We start from the raw sequence: 16,253 nt of genomic DNA, 5'->3' as shown, positions 1-16,253 counted from the left end.
GTTATCTCTGATTCTCTTTTTTATAAGTTTGTTTCAGTTTGTCATTTTTGAAACAATGCTTTTATCTAGCAATAAAAGTTTCACTCACTAGCAGAATTAGTCCAGGGAAAAGAGATCAGTGCCTTTCCTGAGAAAAGTTCAGCTGAAGGCTTAGTAAAATCAACCAAGTGACCAACCAGGCTCTTCTATCCCTTCCTCCCATGTAATTCGGGTGGCTGGACACAGGAAAGAGAAGTGCTGAATTTACTATTCTTTTTTAAATCCAGTCTATTTCTGGTTGCATTTGATTAGAGAAGCCTCTTTTCTGGAAACCCTCCATGCTAACTGTGTTCCTGGTGCAAAACAATATTCAGGGATGGGGAGGTGTTCCCTCTTTCCAGTAAACAGCTGCAAAATGCTTCCTATAAAAACGACATCAAAAAAGTAACAGACATGCTTTTTGTCTCTAACTATCTGCTCTGGGAAAAGGTAATTTAACAACTATATTTCAAACACAAATAAACCTGGTAATTCCCAAATGATCTAGGAGTCAAGGAAGATGCTGTGTGCAATAAATCCCCACTTCTCTATATAAGCAGAAAATATAGAATAAAGTATAAAGAATATCATCTCCCCAAACAGGACACCCAGCATTACATCCTCTCCAACCCAATGCACTATTTTAACTATTTTGGTTCACAATATTCCATCTTAATGCTTCAAAATATTAGATTCTGGGGCATAAGGTAATGCACTGCTGGAAAAATAGTTACATTTTCATATAAACAAATTCAATTTTCACCTGTAAAACAAAAATATGCATGTTTGGCACTGCAGTAATGCATTTTAAATATTCACCCGCACAGAGAAACCACTGCAGACTGTTACCAGAAAGAACTTCTTTTTCTACTATTTTATTGAACCAGCAGCCTATTTAAAAAAACAAAGTTTGAAGTTCTATGTTAATATTAGAATTAAATACAATTGGAACATGAACAACAGGCACCACAGTGGTAACAACAGTATCTTATTCTGGCTCCTCTGTAACTTCATTATGTAGGTACTGAAGAAAAACTTGCAATAATGAAAAAAATCTTACTAAATGGAAAAAAAAGAAACAATATTAATTTTCATAACAGACAAGCGCAGAGACACAAAGAACAGACAAGTTTGGCAAGCAGACTAGGTATCACCTGAACAAATACTATCTTTCAACACAGAGGCAGTGAATCAGTAGAACTCATAATACAACTGGTTGCTTCTATTCAAGTAGCAGAAAATCAGCTGGCCAGTCAGACAAAAGTCTTCAAAATTTCATTTTAGTAGTCTTGTTAGAAATTCAGATCCTAAATAGCATTTGTTTTTCCACATTTTGACCAGATTTCCATTTTTGTAGATATCCCACACCTGCTTCCAGCTCTACCTTGGCAAATTCACTTGGTAGAATGACATAAATGGTAAATGTCATAATAAATCAAATCACCGTAAGATCACAGAATCATAGAATGGTTTGGGTTGGCAGGGACCTTTAAAGACCATCTAGTCCAACCCCCTCTGCAAAGAGCAGGGACATCTTCAACTAGATCAGGTTGCTCAGAGCCCCATCCAACCTGACCTTGAATGTTTCCAGGGATGAGGCATCTATCACCTCTCTGGGCAACTTGTTCCAGTGAAACACACCCTCATCATAGAAAATTTCTTCCTTATATCTAGTCTGAATCTACCCTCTTTCAGCTTAAAACTATTACCCCTTTCCTATCACAACAGGACCCGTTGAAAAGTCTGTCCCCATCTTTCTTGTAAGCCCCCTTTAAGGACTGGAAGGCTGCAATAAGGTCTCCCCAGAGCCTTCTCTTCTCCAGGCTGAACAACCCCAGTTCTCTCAGCCCGTCTTCGCAGAAGAGGTGTTCCATTCCTCTGATCTTTTCCTCCTCCATTTTTGTGGCCCTCCTCTGGACCTCCTCCAACAGGTCCATGTCTTTCCTGTACTGAGGACTCCAGAGCTGGACACAGTACTCCAGGTGGGGTCTCACCAGAGCGGAGTAGAGGGGCAGAATCACCTTGCTCAACCTACTAGTCATGCTTCTTTTGATGCAGCTTAAGATAAGGTTGGCTTTCTCGGCTGCAAGCACACATTGCTGGGTCAGGTTGAGCTCATCAGCCAACACCCCCAAGTCCTTCTCTGCAGGCTGCTCTCAATCCACCCATTGCCCAGCCTGTATTTGTGCTTGGGATTGCCCCGACCCATGTGCAGAACCTTGCACTTGGCCTTGTTGAACCTCATGAAGTTCACATAAGCCCACTTCTTGAACTTGTCCAGGTCCCTCTGAATGGCATCCCATCCCTCAGGCATGTCCACCACACCACTCAGCTTGGTGTCATCTGGAAACTTGCTCAGGGTGCACTCAATCCCACTGTCTGTCACTGGTGAAGATATTAAACAGTGCTGGTCCCAACACTGACCCCTGAGGGACACCACTTGTCACCAATCTCCATCTGACATTGAGCCATTGACCACTATCCTCTGAATGCAACCATCCAACCAATTCCTCATCCACCAAACAGCCCATCCATCAAGTCCATACCTCTCCAATTTAGATCAAACTAATCTGCTATTTTAATCTAACTTCTTCCTATGGTTCTGCTAGCCACACAACAAACTTTGAGGCACTACAACAGATACGTACTTTAGACATGAATATTGTCAGTAAGAACTAAGAATATGTTTGATGTCAAGGTCGGTGGTTCTCAAGCCATGTAACACTAGGCTGCCAAGAGAAATGTCTACCTTCAACTCCAAGCACTACTGAAGGGTCATGGAATAAAGAGGCTGTAGGAAGAGCCTCCCCCGCTCTGAAAACTCATTTTGTGTGAAGCCTCCTAAGAGATATTGCCTGATTAAGTCACACAATTAAAAGTAGCACACTGATGTCCTAAAACACAAAAGAAAGTTCAGGTCTATTAGCAGAAATAAAATAAAAATAGTAAAGTAAGCAGCAAGGAAACTAAAGGTTTAGAGTTTGCATGAACATGCTCCTCATTATTACCTATTATCATCCTAAGTCTTCAAATCCAGCAAATCCCAGTAGCCAGGAATACGTATTGCTCAAATATTAAGTTAAGGGCAGACCAGATACTGCTCCACACTTTTCAGTCAAAGATTAAGATTTTAGGCAGAACTTGCAAAATAGTTCAAGTTATTTTTACCACTGATACCCATCTTTCACTGCCACACTTGAGCAAATTCCTTTTGCAGGAAATTCCTATTGTATCTCAAATAAATTCCAGGCCTGGTGAAAATGCAAGTCACAGAAAACAGGTTAAAGACAAAGTTCTACCCTACTGTCATCCTACATGCACTGAGCAGCCTTTGGCACTATTTTGGGTTTGTGTGGTGGGGTTTTGGTAGCAGGGGAGGTGCTGCAGGGGTGGCTCCTGTGAGAAGCTGCTAGAAGCTTCCCCGGCTCCAAGTTGGACCTGCCTCTGGCCAAGGCCGAGTCCATCAGCGACAGTGGTAGTGTTGTCCACAACTGAGGTTCAATACCTGGTGTGCAACAAGCCAATCTTACACACAGAGCCCAGGTATTTGTTCATGTCTGCATGTATATGGGTGCCAAGTGGTAACTCCACAAAGCTGGCACACACCACTAAAGAATAACACGTTTATTCTGTTACGTGATCAGTAAAAACCCGCCTAAATTTACATTCATTGGTTAGTAGTCACCATCTCATCTACTATTGGCCAGTTATATTTAAATTAGCCTCACTTGCTGTGTAAATTAGCACACATACTCCTTGCAGGTGTGGGGGTCAAATTCTTCCAACCTTGAATTCAGCTGGAGGTCACGACCTTTCCCTTTCCCTTAGTTCCTGCTTCTTTAGCAGTCATCCAGCCTTCAGTGCCTTCTGGAGCAGGATGTCTCCTTTTATCAGTCTTTAGTTCCCTCTTCAACGGCACAGTAGTTAGCAAAGCATGACCCAGACTGGACAGACCAGGGAGTCGTGTTTAATTCGAAATTCCCTCCGGCTAAATTAAGGTGAAACGACACCAAACAATCAGTTAAAAATGTTATGCATAACAGAAGCAAGCTGAACTGGGGAGATGTGATAGTAGGTGGCAGGGTTTCTCACAACAGGAATTGGCATAAGACTACTTCTGTAAACTGTGTAACCCAGGGTAACCATATACATCAATTCAGGGAATAAGGAGATCCCTCCCATTGAGTCACACAGTTCAGAGCAGACCCCCTTGCTTTCCAGACCCCTCCTCGGAGAAGGGCCCAGGGACGGCTGGATCCACTCTTAGTCTCAGACTTGGTCAACGGTTTATGTCTTGAAACGGATGAGGTGTAGGGATTGTGGAAAAGGAGAGAAGAAGACAGAGAGAGAAAAAGGAAGAGAGAAAGATTTCACCAGTCCTGGGTCCAGCGTTGGTTCAGTCAGCCAAGGGGTCCAGTTCCAGTGGGCTTGCGCACCCGGGGCTTCAGCTTGTGTCCTTTTATCATCCTTCCCCCTCCTTCGGGCGGGCGTCCGAACTCGTCAGGCTAATGAGCAGTTTGTGAGCCTTTTGGCTTGGGGGTCATTTGTGGAGCAACTTCTCCTTCCCTGCAGATGTGGCCATTGCTTGATCTTTGTATCAGAACAGGGAGCTGCGCACCCCCCAGCATGCCCTCCCCCTCCTGTTGCTGATGCCTGAGCTGATGGGCTTTTCACCTTGGTTCCTTGCTGTGCAGGGTTTGTCTTTAAGCAGAACTTGCCCCACCACAACGTTTGAGACATTAACTCTTTCGGTCTCTCACACACGCCTAGTTTATACAAAATAATCAGGCTTGCGCAGTGAAGCTATCAAGTACTGGTCCTCCTTAAAGGACAATGTTATCATGTTTAACCCTGAATTGATCAGTATCACCATGGCTAGGCCTTAACTCAAACATGACTACAGTAACACCTCTGGTGCAACGTATTTAAGGGAAACCTGCAGCAGAGAGGGGAGTGGGATGTGAGAGAAACCCCTCTGCGGGTACCGAAGTCAGTGCGGAAGGAGGGGAGGAGGAGCAGGGGAGGAGGGGATGCCCCCGCAGCCTGTGGTGAGATGTCAGGCTGTCCAACCCCAGCCCATGGAGGGGAGCGGGGGAGCAGATGCCCACCTGCAGCCTGGGGAGGAGCCCACGACGGAGCAGGGGGATGACCCCCAAGACGGCTGTGACTCCGTAGGAAAGCCTGCACTGGAGCAGTCTGTGCCTGAAGGACTGCAGCCTGTGGAAAGGACCCATACCAGAGAAGTTCACAGAGAACTGCCTCCTGTGGGAGTGACCCCATGGTGGAGCAGGGAAAGAGTGAGGAATCCTGCCCCTGAGGAGGAAGGAGCAGCAGAGACAAAGTGTGACAAACTGACCGCAACCCCCATTCCCTGTCCCCCTCCGCTGCTGGGGGGAGGAGGCAGAGAAAATTGGGAGTGGAGTTGAGCCCTGGGAAGAAAGGAGGGATGGCGGGAAGGTGTTTTTAAGATTTGGTTTTATTTGCCATTATCCTTGTTTTGATTTGATTGTTAGTAAATTAAATTGACTTTGTATTTTTTCCCCCAAGTTGAGCCTGTCTTTTGCCCGTAACTGTAAGTGGTGAGTGATCCCTCCCTGTCCTTGTCTTGACCCATGAACTTTTCTTTGTATTTTTTCCTCATCCCACAAAGGAGGAGTGAGCAGCTTCGTGGTGCTTTGCTGCCAGCTGGGCTTAAACCATGATAGGCACACCCGTCTTTCCAAAGTATATCATCCTTCTCCAGCACTGCTTGAAGTTAAAATAAACCATTACCCCAGCATTCAAATACATACTTGTAACAATGCAGACTATCACTTTCAATGTACAGAATTACACAAAAATTAAGTTATTATACTTAACTGAGGATTTTCTCACTGGAGTGCAGTTTACTTACTACATTAATATAATCTGAATTCATTTCCCTTTAGAAGTAAGAATTATCTATTTTCTAGAGAATTATAATTCATAAATGTATATGCACTATTTAAAAAATGAAACTAACAAATTTTTCAATATACATAAGCACACACTTGTTTTCTTGAGTCATTTTGCTGTTTCCTACGAATTCATAGAAATCTGAAATGGAGATAAAGCAGGGAGAGAAAACACAATGTAGTCAAGTTTTATCAAATGCATATGTAGTCTTATTCCAATGTCCAAGTACGTGAGATGGGATATTAACCTTAAGTAAGAACAATGACACATTAAAATTCCACAAACCTCAATTATTTTCTGGTAAACAAAACCTAGAAATTTTTGACTGTTTCTGTAATTCAAGTAATTACTTAGTACTGCATGCACAAAACTCTCTTTAAAAGTTACACAGCTTTGGAATAAAACTTTAAAATTCAATTGTTTGAAAAATATTGCATGGAAAAATCTTGGAGAACATCCTTCTTTCTCTGTCTTCAGCAATTTAGCCTATTCAGAAACACAGTTTGGAAGACAGAACTTCAACACAAAGGGGCTTATTTTAGAAGTCACTATTATAACAAGTTACCAGGAGAACAGGCCATGTATTTCAAGTCCACATTATTTTTGTGACAACTTGTTGTGATGGTTGTCAGTCAGTTATTCATATTTGTTTCAATGGTCTCTGTAAGACCATTACTTTTGTTCTCTTCTAGATAAGTAGCTCTCTTCTCGGTGAAAGTAGCAAACAGTGTATCCATCATTCCCAAAACTTCTAGTAGTTCCTCTTGATAGTCAATCTCTTTTCCTATAGCTTCCTGAAGTCTCAAGAATTGTCTGTCAACAATCGCTGACTGCCCAACCACAGGCTGATAAATGTCTGTAAAGAAAAAAGTCACTTAAGAATCCACATATCTATAAAAACATGGAAATTCTATTAGCTAGTTAGAGATGCATTTAAGGAGTCTGGCACAAGTCCAACACTGTAGACAAATACGACAACTTTAACAGTGTTCTGAAAACTGTTAATTATTGGTATGTACTCACAGTAACAGTAAGTCAAACTAACAGAAGCGGGTTTTACAACCTCAAATACTATTTTTACTTCACTGGAGAAGCAGAAGTCACTTGTACTATGTAAGTATAGAAACATGAAGTACCAAGAAACTTAAGAGACCATGAGGAGCTTCCTGCAGCTGGTACAAATCAGATACTGACTGCGGTCAAAGTTATCTGGCAATATCTCCTTTTGGATCATTCTCTTGACACTGAGTTCATACTTACAAACAAACCCATAAAGGTTTAGTTTCTTAAAATTGTAACACTTTTTACCTTATTTCCAAGCTAGCTATATGGCTTTGAGAATCTTTCTTTGTGTTGTACTTACCAGTGATCATATCTGCAACAGTCACCAGTACAGGAGTAAATCTAGGCTCAATCACACGCCTGCAAAATTAGAAGACATCCCAATTTTACTGGTTTTGCTAACTGCACTCCTCCCACCAACAAGCAGCTTTCTCATACAGGCGTACAGACAATTGTTTCTTCATGAAGAGACATTACAGAACAGCAGAGATACAAGTCAAAAAAGCTACATATGTGGTATTTGCCCTCCTCCTTTCAGGGAGGGAGGGGGTTGGAGAACTGGCAAAAGCATCAGGTGCATGAAGACATGAGTTTAATCAAGGAGACAGAAAATAATAAACTAAGGGTAGAATGTCTGGCAAAGAAGTAAAATATACTCTCTCATATTACCAGCAAAATTGTTCTGCGCTATCAGGTAAATTCTTTCAGTACTAGCCCAGACCTTGATATCAGAAAGCAGAAGGCACGTGAGATTTCAAGAGTACCAGTGTTCCACCTGTGATCTGTTGAGGCTCTAGCAAAAGCTATTAAGAAATACAGGTCTCAAAACAGTCAGAGAGAACTCAGGTTAAAATAATACCTTGCCACAAAGGTAAGAAGGAGATTAATTTGCTTCTCATCTCGGCCAGCAAGTGCACTCCTCAGTGTTCCTCTGCGATGTAGTTCCTGCATGACTGCAACCGTAACTTCAGGAGTATAAAGCCTGATGGGTGGCTGGACATATATAAGAAGAGTTTAGTACCAAAGCAACATCTTTACACACAAAACAGGGCTGCTACCAGCAAAATCAAAACGGAACCCACACAAGTTTGATTCCTTTCTAGCTATACACTGAAATAAAATTGGTTTGACATACAGAAAAAACCCACATCACATGACAGCACACAACTCAGATGAGACAAAAAACAATGCCTTACCTCCAGTACCGCATCAAGGGCCTTGGAAGACTGAAAGCTCTTCAGCAGCTTGTCGTATTTCCTCAAAACACGTTTTACAGGTTTACTGACACAGAAATCTTCCTAGAATTGAAAGACAAGTTCAGAATAAGACAAACACACACACAGAGTGCATTAGATGTACTACCATGAACAAGCTTATATGTCTTTCTATCTTCCCTCCCATCCCTTTCTTCAACTTAGCACACTCAAAAAAACCCCAAATTTTGAGGAGTGCTTCAGTATACATTTTCTCACCATGCTATACCTGTTTTGGCATGTAAGTTCTTCCTTTCACATAGGTTCTATATGCTGGTTGTCTCTTCTTTTGAGACTTTTCTTTCCTTTCTTCAGGTTTTTTGTGTTTAACACTTAGCACCCCATTGGTCATGCCTACAACTATGGTTTCATCTTCAGGCTAAAATGAAGAAATCACAGAGTTAGGAACCTAGTGATTTATTTGATGATGCATGCTCCTACCATGCAGATTTTACAATTTTTATGCTTCATGATAAGGCTCTAATCACAGCATTATAGAATAACTTAAGTTGGAAGGCATCTCTACAAGGTCCCATGGTAAAATACCTTGTTCAAAACAGGGACAGCGTCAAGGCTATGATCGTAAGCAACATTATCCATCTAATAAACCTTTAAGAAATACCTAGACGGACTACAGCCTGACTAGTGAAGCAAGCTCAAATATGCATTAACATCCTTCTGCAAGTATAATCTATGACAGGTTTTGGTTTTTTCAATGGTGTACAAGTGCCTTTGGCTATTACATGCCATACAGCAGTCATGAACACCACCTACGAGAAAGCTATCGTGGAACAGCAGAATTTTCAGAAACAAATGAAGGTCGCTTGAAATACCAGTCACTGATATAAATTTCACATACATAACAAAAGGTTGCATGTATTTGATACTAAAGGTTATAATTTTAAATAATGCACTGGAGAAAAACACTGGCTTCACATATAAAATAGTGAGTTCTGATCTGTTACTATTAACAGATAATTCTATGAAAACATTAAACATTAGCTGAATGCTCAACTGCTGGTAAGAAAAAATAAATAAATAAAAAGCGTCAGGAATTACTACAGAAGAAATAAAAACTAGAAAGTCATTATGCCACTGAATAAATCCATTGTCTACCCACATCTTAAATTCTATTTGAGTTATTCTCAAAAAACAGTAGCAGATTCAGAATAAAAGAATCAAAAAACCCAAAAGACAATCAAAGATAGACTTGATTTGAGACACAACCCTTCAGCATGGGAAAAAAAGACAGCTGAGGAGGGATATGATAAAAGCCTACAGAATTATGACAGGTATGGATGGAGATCAGCTGGTCAATGTCTTGGTTTTGGGCACCAAACGAAGGTAATGAAGGTTCAAATGGAACAAAAGGAGGCAATTCTTCACAGAAAAAGTAGTACAAATGTAGAACTTGTCAAGGAATCTAGTGAAGGTTAAAAGTTTGTCCAAGGTCAAGGAGAGACTGAGCACGTTCATGTAGAGAAGTTCTTTGAATTACACGGAAACTACACTCTGATGAGTTAACTTCTTGTCCTGGTTTCAGCTTATCCATTGGAACTCAAATGTTTCACAGAAATGAGAGTCTTTGGTTTCTGTTTCCAAGACAGTAAGACACATGCCTTGGCAAACAAATCTTTTTATGCTCATACCTCATGCCCTCTCCTCTTTTCTTCCTCAGACCAACCTGACACCAAAAACCTTAACGACAAGTTCACCCTATTCTAAATTTCTCAACAAATAAACTACTTTTTTTCCTTTTATCACTGCCACACAAGAGGACTCACAAGGTTCCTGAAAGGCAAAAGATGAGTACAATCTTCTTAAAGTCAAAGGACTTCCCTTCTAAACTGAACACTTTCCCTGCCATATATACTGTCTTTGATAAACACACGATTTTGTACAGATCTAATCAGGTAACATCTGGTATCTAAATGTATTATGTTTAAAACCTCTTAATGCATTTTTGTCCTGGTTTTGGCTGGGGTAGAGTTAATTTTCTTTCTAGTAGCTGGTATAGTGTTAGGGTTTGGATTCAGTATAAGAAGAATGTTGATAACACTGACATTATCAGTTGTTGCTAAGTAGTGTTTATACTACTTAACTTGACTTATAAGTCAAGGATTTTCCAGCTTCTCATGCCCAGCCAGCAAGAAGGCTGGGAGGGGACACAGCCAGGACAGCTGACCCAAACTGGCCAGAGGGGTATTCCATACAATGTGATGTCATGCCTACTGTATAAACTGGAATTGGCGGGGGCAGGGGATCACTGCTCGGGGACTAACTGGGCATCATTCGGCAAGTGGTGAGCAATTGCATTGTGCATCACTTGTTTTCTATATTCCAATCCTTTTATTAGCGCTGTAATTTCATTATTGTTATTATTATTAGTTTCTTCCTTTCTGTTCTATTAAACTGTTTTTATCTCAACCCATGAGTTTTACCTTTTTCCTTCCGATTCTCTCCCCCCATCCTACTGGGTGGGGGGCAGTGAGTGAGCGGCTGCATGGTGTTTAGTTGCTGGCTGGGGTTAAACCATGACAATTTTTTACTCAGAAAGAATATACTCAGTCATCCTACTCTGTACAGCATTCTTCTGAAACATCCAATCACAATGAAATAAAAAATGAATTACTTCAGTGACTTATATAAAAAGGTATCAGCAATTACCTTGCCTAGAAAGATTTCTAATGTACTTACTGACAATGCAAGACTGAGGATGGATGTTGCATAGTTAAAGCTGTGGACTACTTTGTAGGATGTAGTACTGTAAATCTTCACGTGCCTATACAGAAGAGTAATGATTAAAATCTCATTACAAATGCCTTACTGTAGACACTTTACAGGAATTTCATCACTCTCAGCTTCCATGGGTCATTTAAGGAAACTGAGCATTTATACAAAGCATTCTTCAGACTACCACTGAGCTTCTTAGTTATTACCTCTCCTGCAAGAGAAAGGTTCTGTTAAAAGGTACACAAAAGTCAAGGAAAGATTACCCTTACCCAAAAAAAGATGAAAATGGGGCAAGGACAGAAGAAGAAACTGAAGGCAGATGTAGTGACTTTCTGCCTTCCGCAATGCTTATTAGGAAACACTAAGACAGCATTTCTTCAAATTTGTCCTTAAATTTTAAATGTAAGATCTATTGGCAATTTCTGGAAGTAAATCCATAGACATTCTTGTATCCGGCTGCTCTTTAATGATTTGGTTGAAGGTACGAAATATTTAACAAACAGGAAAACAAAACATTATCTTACAAGTATGAACTTTAGTTTTGTGAGCACTGACTGACAAATAGCTGGACAGCTAGTGTGATCCTTCAGCTTATACTTTGTAATCATAAAGCCTGGGGAAGCCTAGAAAGTACAGAAGGGAGGGAGGGAGCAAGAAAACAGACCACTGTCATTTCAGACCACTTCATATTTCTAATGTCTCGGAGACAACAGATTGAGAATCAGAACTCAGCAACTCAACCCAAACAAAAAGGCAAGGAGGACATATTGCAGCTCGGGTACAAAAAGCAACAGCACAGAGACACAAAAAGCAGGCTTTCTAAGGGCAACTACTAATACACTTTCAGTTATTTAAACTGTATTAATGTGAACTTAAGAATAGTTACTTTATGGAGACTGTAAAGGTCAGTTTAGAGATTCAGAAAAATGAATGCTTATTCAGAAGTTCCCCATACGCATTCCCAAATGGCACATGCAACCCTTACTGACATTCAGGCTAGTAAGAGGAAAAGGTTAATGCATATTGCAGAATGTACCTTGGCCCCAAAACATGTTTTCAAGGAGGTTATATCGCTAACAGTTAGAAGTGTTTAAGCCTAAAAAACATGCACAGATTCACAGTGATGTATAATAACTTTCAAGGGAAAAAAGTCCTAAAAAATTTAAATCACAACAAAGCCACAAAATATACTAACCTGTCCAGGGATCCTGACAGTAACCTCTGTCCAGAGCTGTTCAGGCATAAACAAGTTACAGTTTTATGGTGATTTTTAAGTGAAACTAGTAATTGTCCGCCTTTTAGTACATCCCAAACTTTGACATATCGACCTCCTGTGAGAAGGAAGCACACAAAACAGCTTGACATTCGTACACATTCACACTTCTCTGGAGAATTTTTCAGAGAGTGATACAGTGCCTCCTTTGCAACACAGTTTTCTGTACCTACTCACCATCCCCATCCATTAGGACTATCTCCTGTGACAAGACACATTACAGGCCTGCTCTTTTTTAGGCCATTCTGCAGACACAGCTGAATGATTCAACATACTCCTTACCAAAAAAAAAACCAAACCAAAAACCTAAATACCACTGGGTTACAGGACTTCTGATGCAATGGCAAGAAGAGACTAAAAAAACCTTGTCATTGAAAAAAAAAAAAAAAGGTAGTCCCATCTCTTCAAAACTTCTTAAGGAGGTTCATTCCTTCACTTTAGCACTGGTCTAATTAAAGTCTGTATCTTGACACTAAAAATGTCTTTTTTTTTCTTTGGACCAACTATGAGAAAATCAAATCAGAGACAAAAAGACCCCTACCTTCACCCTCCAGATCAACAGAGATTCCTAAAGAAATCTTTGAGAAATCCAGCTGTTACAACACTTACCACTTCATTACCAAATGAAAACACCAGACAAGAAAGAAGCAGCTGAAGTATTTCACAAATTAGAGCCACAGAAAAAAAATTTGATTTTATTGAAGTACCTGCAGATACTAGAAGCCCACCAGAAGGGAACAGAAGCACACTCTCCACAGGCTGGCCATGTTCTATTGTCATGACACTACTTTTTGTCCGTGCATCAAACAGTTTCACAGTGTGATCATAGGAACCTGCAAACACAACCGTATATATCTTCAGTTTCATAATGTCAATTATTTCAAGAACTAAAACAGCCACGTCCTACAATCTAAAGGAGCTGCTGCTAAACAGAAACAGTTTTAAACAATACACCTAGAACCCCTTGTGGTTTACCTTGGTTAATTTACAGCCTTCAGGCAGCGCAAGTCTTCTAATCCTGGCCTTAGCAACATGTCAGGCCTTAAAAGTAATTTGTCTTAATTTTATTTCCCTTCCATTAATCAAGTGTGTTTATAACAATAAATATGAGGCAACCTGATGAAACCTAGTCTCTTGCGCCCCCTGAAGAAATACTAGGTTTTTCATAGGAATCTACCACAGCTTAATAGAAAGCTACTGCTAGGAAAACCAAAAGCAACTGGTTTCAGGTAACTTCTCACACAACCTTTCATTTTTGAGTCTGCCAGTTTTGGGCTGTACAAACCACAATGGAACTAGTGTCCTCCTCCAGAAACCCAATAAAACACTTCAGCCAATCTCAACTAAAGGATACATTCACAGGATTTTCTTAAAACTTTCAAAGGCCAGTAAGAACAGTCCTATTAACCCTAATAGGCTAAAGCAAAAAGATGTTATTCACTCACAAGTTTCCCTGCAAACATCAGTGTTAAGCTTAAAAAGCAAGCAAAAAGGAAACAACAAAACAGGCACTGAGTAGGAGGACAGATCCTCCATGTTTAAAACATAAGAAACAAGATCCTACTCTATCAAAAACTATCTTTCTGCATAGTTCTTCAATTCAATCCAAAAGAAGCATATATAAAAAATAAAATCAAACCTGTTATAAAGACATCCGCATTCACTTTACTTGCACAGCCGCATCTCACATAGTCAGTATGTTCACTGTATGAGGCGATTTCTGTAGCACTCGCAATATCCCACAAATTTGATGAATAATCATCGCCACCAGAAAATACTCGGTATTTATCAGACAGGAAGCCCACTACATGAACAGGTCTAGAAAACAAAGTCCACAGTATCCAAAGTCAAAATATATACTTGTTTCCAAAAGAGTTAGTCTGTATGAAAACCTTATTAAAGTATTCTCTCTAACTTAGAAGTTCAAAGCATCTACTGTTGGAAGTTACAAAGCCTCACTTTAGAGGTTAAAAACACTTTAGTTTTTGTATTTCCAGCCAGAAAGGGGTCGTGCCACCAGACGCTTACCTAAGCACTGATATGATCTGCCTTAAAGGGTTTACAGGTCTACTAGATTCTCATTCAAAAGCTACAAATCCTGCATTTGTTACTTAGAGGTCTGTGTATTACCACTGTCCATTAGAAAAAATTTATAATAGTGAATTTTAAGTACACCTGGATGGGATATTCTTCATGTCCTTTAAAATCACTATTTAAATCTGTATTATCATCGTAACACCCCAGCAAAGAATGACTTTGACAGAAAACAGATACCATAAATCTTATTACGGTTCACCTAGTGGTTAGGACATAAGATAACACCTGATCTCAACAGACCTCAACACTCTGAAGTTCTGCCGGTGTGCTTTCCAGTGAAGGGGGGTTTGTTGCTGTTCTGGATCAATAAAACACTTACTGGTCTTTCATAGCATAGCAACCTGTTTAATCTAAGCATTATCATTGTCTTCTCCTCATCGTCACCATCAGAACTCTTCTAACTCCTTCCCCAGCCTAGCACCACCACCATGCACTTTTTCTGTCTTGCTTTTTTAAGGGATGCCTGCTCTTCCTGGCATATTTCTTCACTGTTTTTGTTTAGCCACTTTTTAGAACTCTTTTCCTGCCAGCACCAAATAAAATGTGCTTATTGGTGCCATGTAGTCACAAGACTATGTCTACGCAACTTATTAACAGACACCTATCCGAATTAGAGGATGTATTTATTCTTCCATGTACTCAATTCATATTTAGAACTCTTTTTAAAAATCACTCCACTTTTGAATTCAATTTAAAAATCTACTTTTCAGTAAGGTCTACACGAGACAGTGGCAAGCAACATAGACCAGTATCATTCAGATTTTCAGCAACATGCGAAGCAGACATATGTAAATACACCAAACAAGCTTGTGCATGCAAAGAAAAAAACAACACTGTCTTACTTAGTATGGCCGTCAAATTGTCTCAGAGGTGCTCTTCCACTAACGTCAAAGAGGTGAATGCTACCTTCCTCGCTGCCAGCAACAAGCAGATTGCCATCATCTCGGTACGTGGCACAATAAGCAGCATCTTTGAAGCGAGAAAACGTTTTGATTGGTTCCTGGGAGTAACGACCATAAATGTGGATCTAGCAAAACAAGAAGACATCAAGTTCGCTCACAAGATACCAGCTGAGAAACAAGAATATAAAACCCTCAGAAAAGCCACTTACCCTTGAGGAGGCTGTGACAGCATAGTTATATGGAGGAACCGGGGAGAAGTCGATTTTATTTATTGCACCAAATTCCTTTATCTGAACAGGTGTCTAAAACAATTGTGATAAAGACCATTAAATACACCTAAGCACACCATCAAAAATGGAACACAGCAAACAAAGCGTATTCCTCCTACAGAGAGCTCACCATTTTCTCCATTTAGAACCAAATCACTTCTTAACTACATCCTACTGAGTTTCTCTTCTGCCAGGGTACTTCTGCTCTTACGATTTTTTTTTCCCCAATTCGCCCATCGTAACCGGCCCATTAATTATGTGTTTTGAGTAAAAAAAGCCACCTCACTCACTCACGCACGTTTAAAAATACTTTGATTAGTCGCACGGAGGCAGAAAAAAAAAACCAAAAAACAAAACCCCAAAAAACCCACACCAAACACCAAAACCACATTCCAGGACAGTAAGTACGCCTGCTGGGCCAATCTGGGGCCCGAGCCAGCCTCCCGTCCCAGGAAGCCGTCCAACGGGTCTCGGGGCGCCCCTGAGGAACCGCTTCTAGTCGAGACCCGCGCGGGCTGGTGGGACCCAAGCCCCCCGCGCCGCGCAGGGCTGCCGCCTACCTTGTAGCCCCGCCAGTACGCCGTGTCCTTCGTGATCCTCTCCCCGAGCTTGGGGAACGCCTGGACCACCACCGGTTTGTAGGTCGCCATGGCCGACCAGCGGTCGGGGCCGCCGGCCGAGACGAAGGGCCGGGCCGCGCCGCGCCGCGCCA

At 40.9% G+C, this 16,253-nt stretch overlaps 1 protein-coding gene across 1 annotated transcript; it reads right to left on the bottom strand.

Moving 5' to 3' along the window:
- Positions 1 to 6,074: 6,074 nt before the first annotated feature.
- On the bottom strand, positions 6,075 to 16,203 carry UTP15 (UTP15, U3 small nucleolar ribonucleoprotein, homolog (S. cerevisiae)). Its single transcript, XM_010582808.1, has 12 exons — positions 16,102 to 16,203; positions 15,482 to 15,574; positions 15,213 to 15,397; positions 13,913 to 14,091; positions 12,981 to 13,106; positions 12,196 to 12,331; positions 10,965 to 11,049; positions 8,497 to 8,646; positions 8,211 to 8,312; positions 7,874 to 8,007; positions 7,316 to 7,374; positions 6,075 to 6,808 (listed from the first exon to the last, which is right to left on the bottom strand). Exons 1-12 carry the CDS (start codon positions 16,189 to 16,191, stop codon positions 6,585 to 6,587), a joined length of 1,563 nt encoding a protein of 520 aa, XP_010581110.1. The 5' UTR covers positions 16,192 to 16,203; the 3' UTR covers positions 6,075 to 6,584.
- Positions 16,204 to 16,253: the final 50 nt, after the last annotated feature.

The sequence above is a fragment of the Haliaeetus leucocephalus genome, unplaced genomic scaffold, assembly GCF_000737465.1.
Source record: "Haliaeetus leucocephalus isolate CR32 unplaced genomic scaffold, Haliaeetus_leucocephalus-4.0 Scaffold849, whole genome shotgun sequence".
NCBI classification, from domain to species: Eukaryota; Metazoa; Chordata; class Aves; order Accipitriformes; family Accipitridae; genus Haliaeetus; species Haliaeetus leucocephalus.
Note: the sequence above shows the minus strand (reverse complement) of the source record. Positions and strands in the feature narration are given on the sequence as shown.

Coding starts and splice junctions, on each gene's coding strand:
- UTP15 (XM_010582808.1), bottom strand. CDS start 16,191: ATGGCGACCTACAAACCGGTGGTGGTCCAGGCGTTCCCCAAGCTCGGG. Junction 8,008..8,210: donor CCCTTGATGCGGTACTGGAG/GTAAGGCATTGT, acceptor ATATATGTCCAG/CCACCCATCAGGCTTTATAC. Junction 7,375..7,873: donor CTTCTTACCTTTGTGGCAAG/GTATTATTTTAA, acceptor CTAATTTTGCAG/GCGTGTGATTGAGCCTAGAT.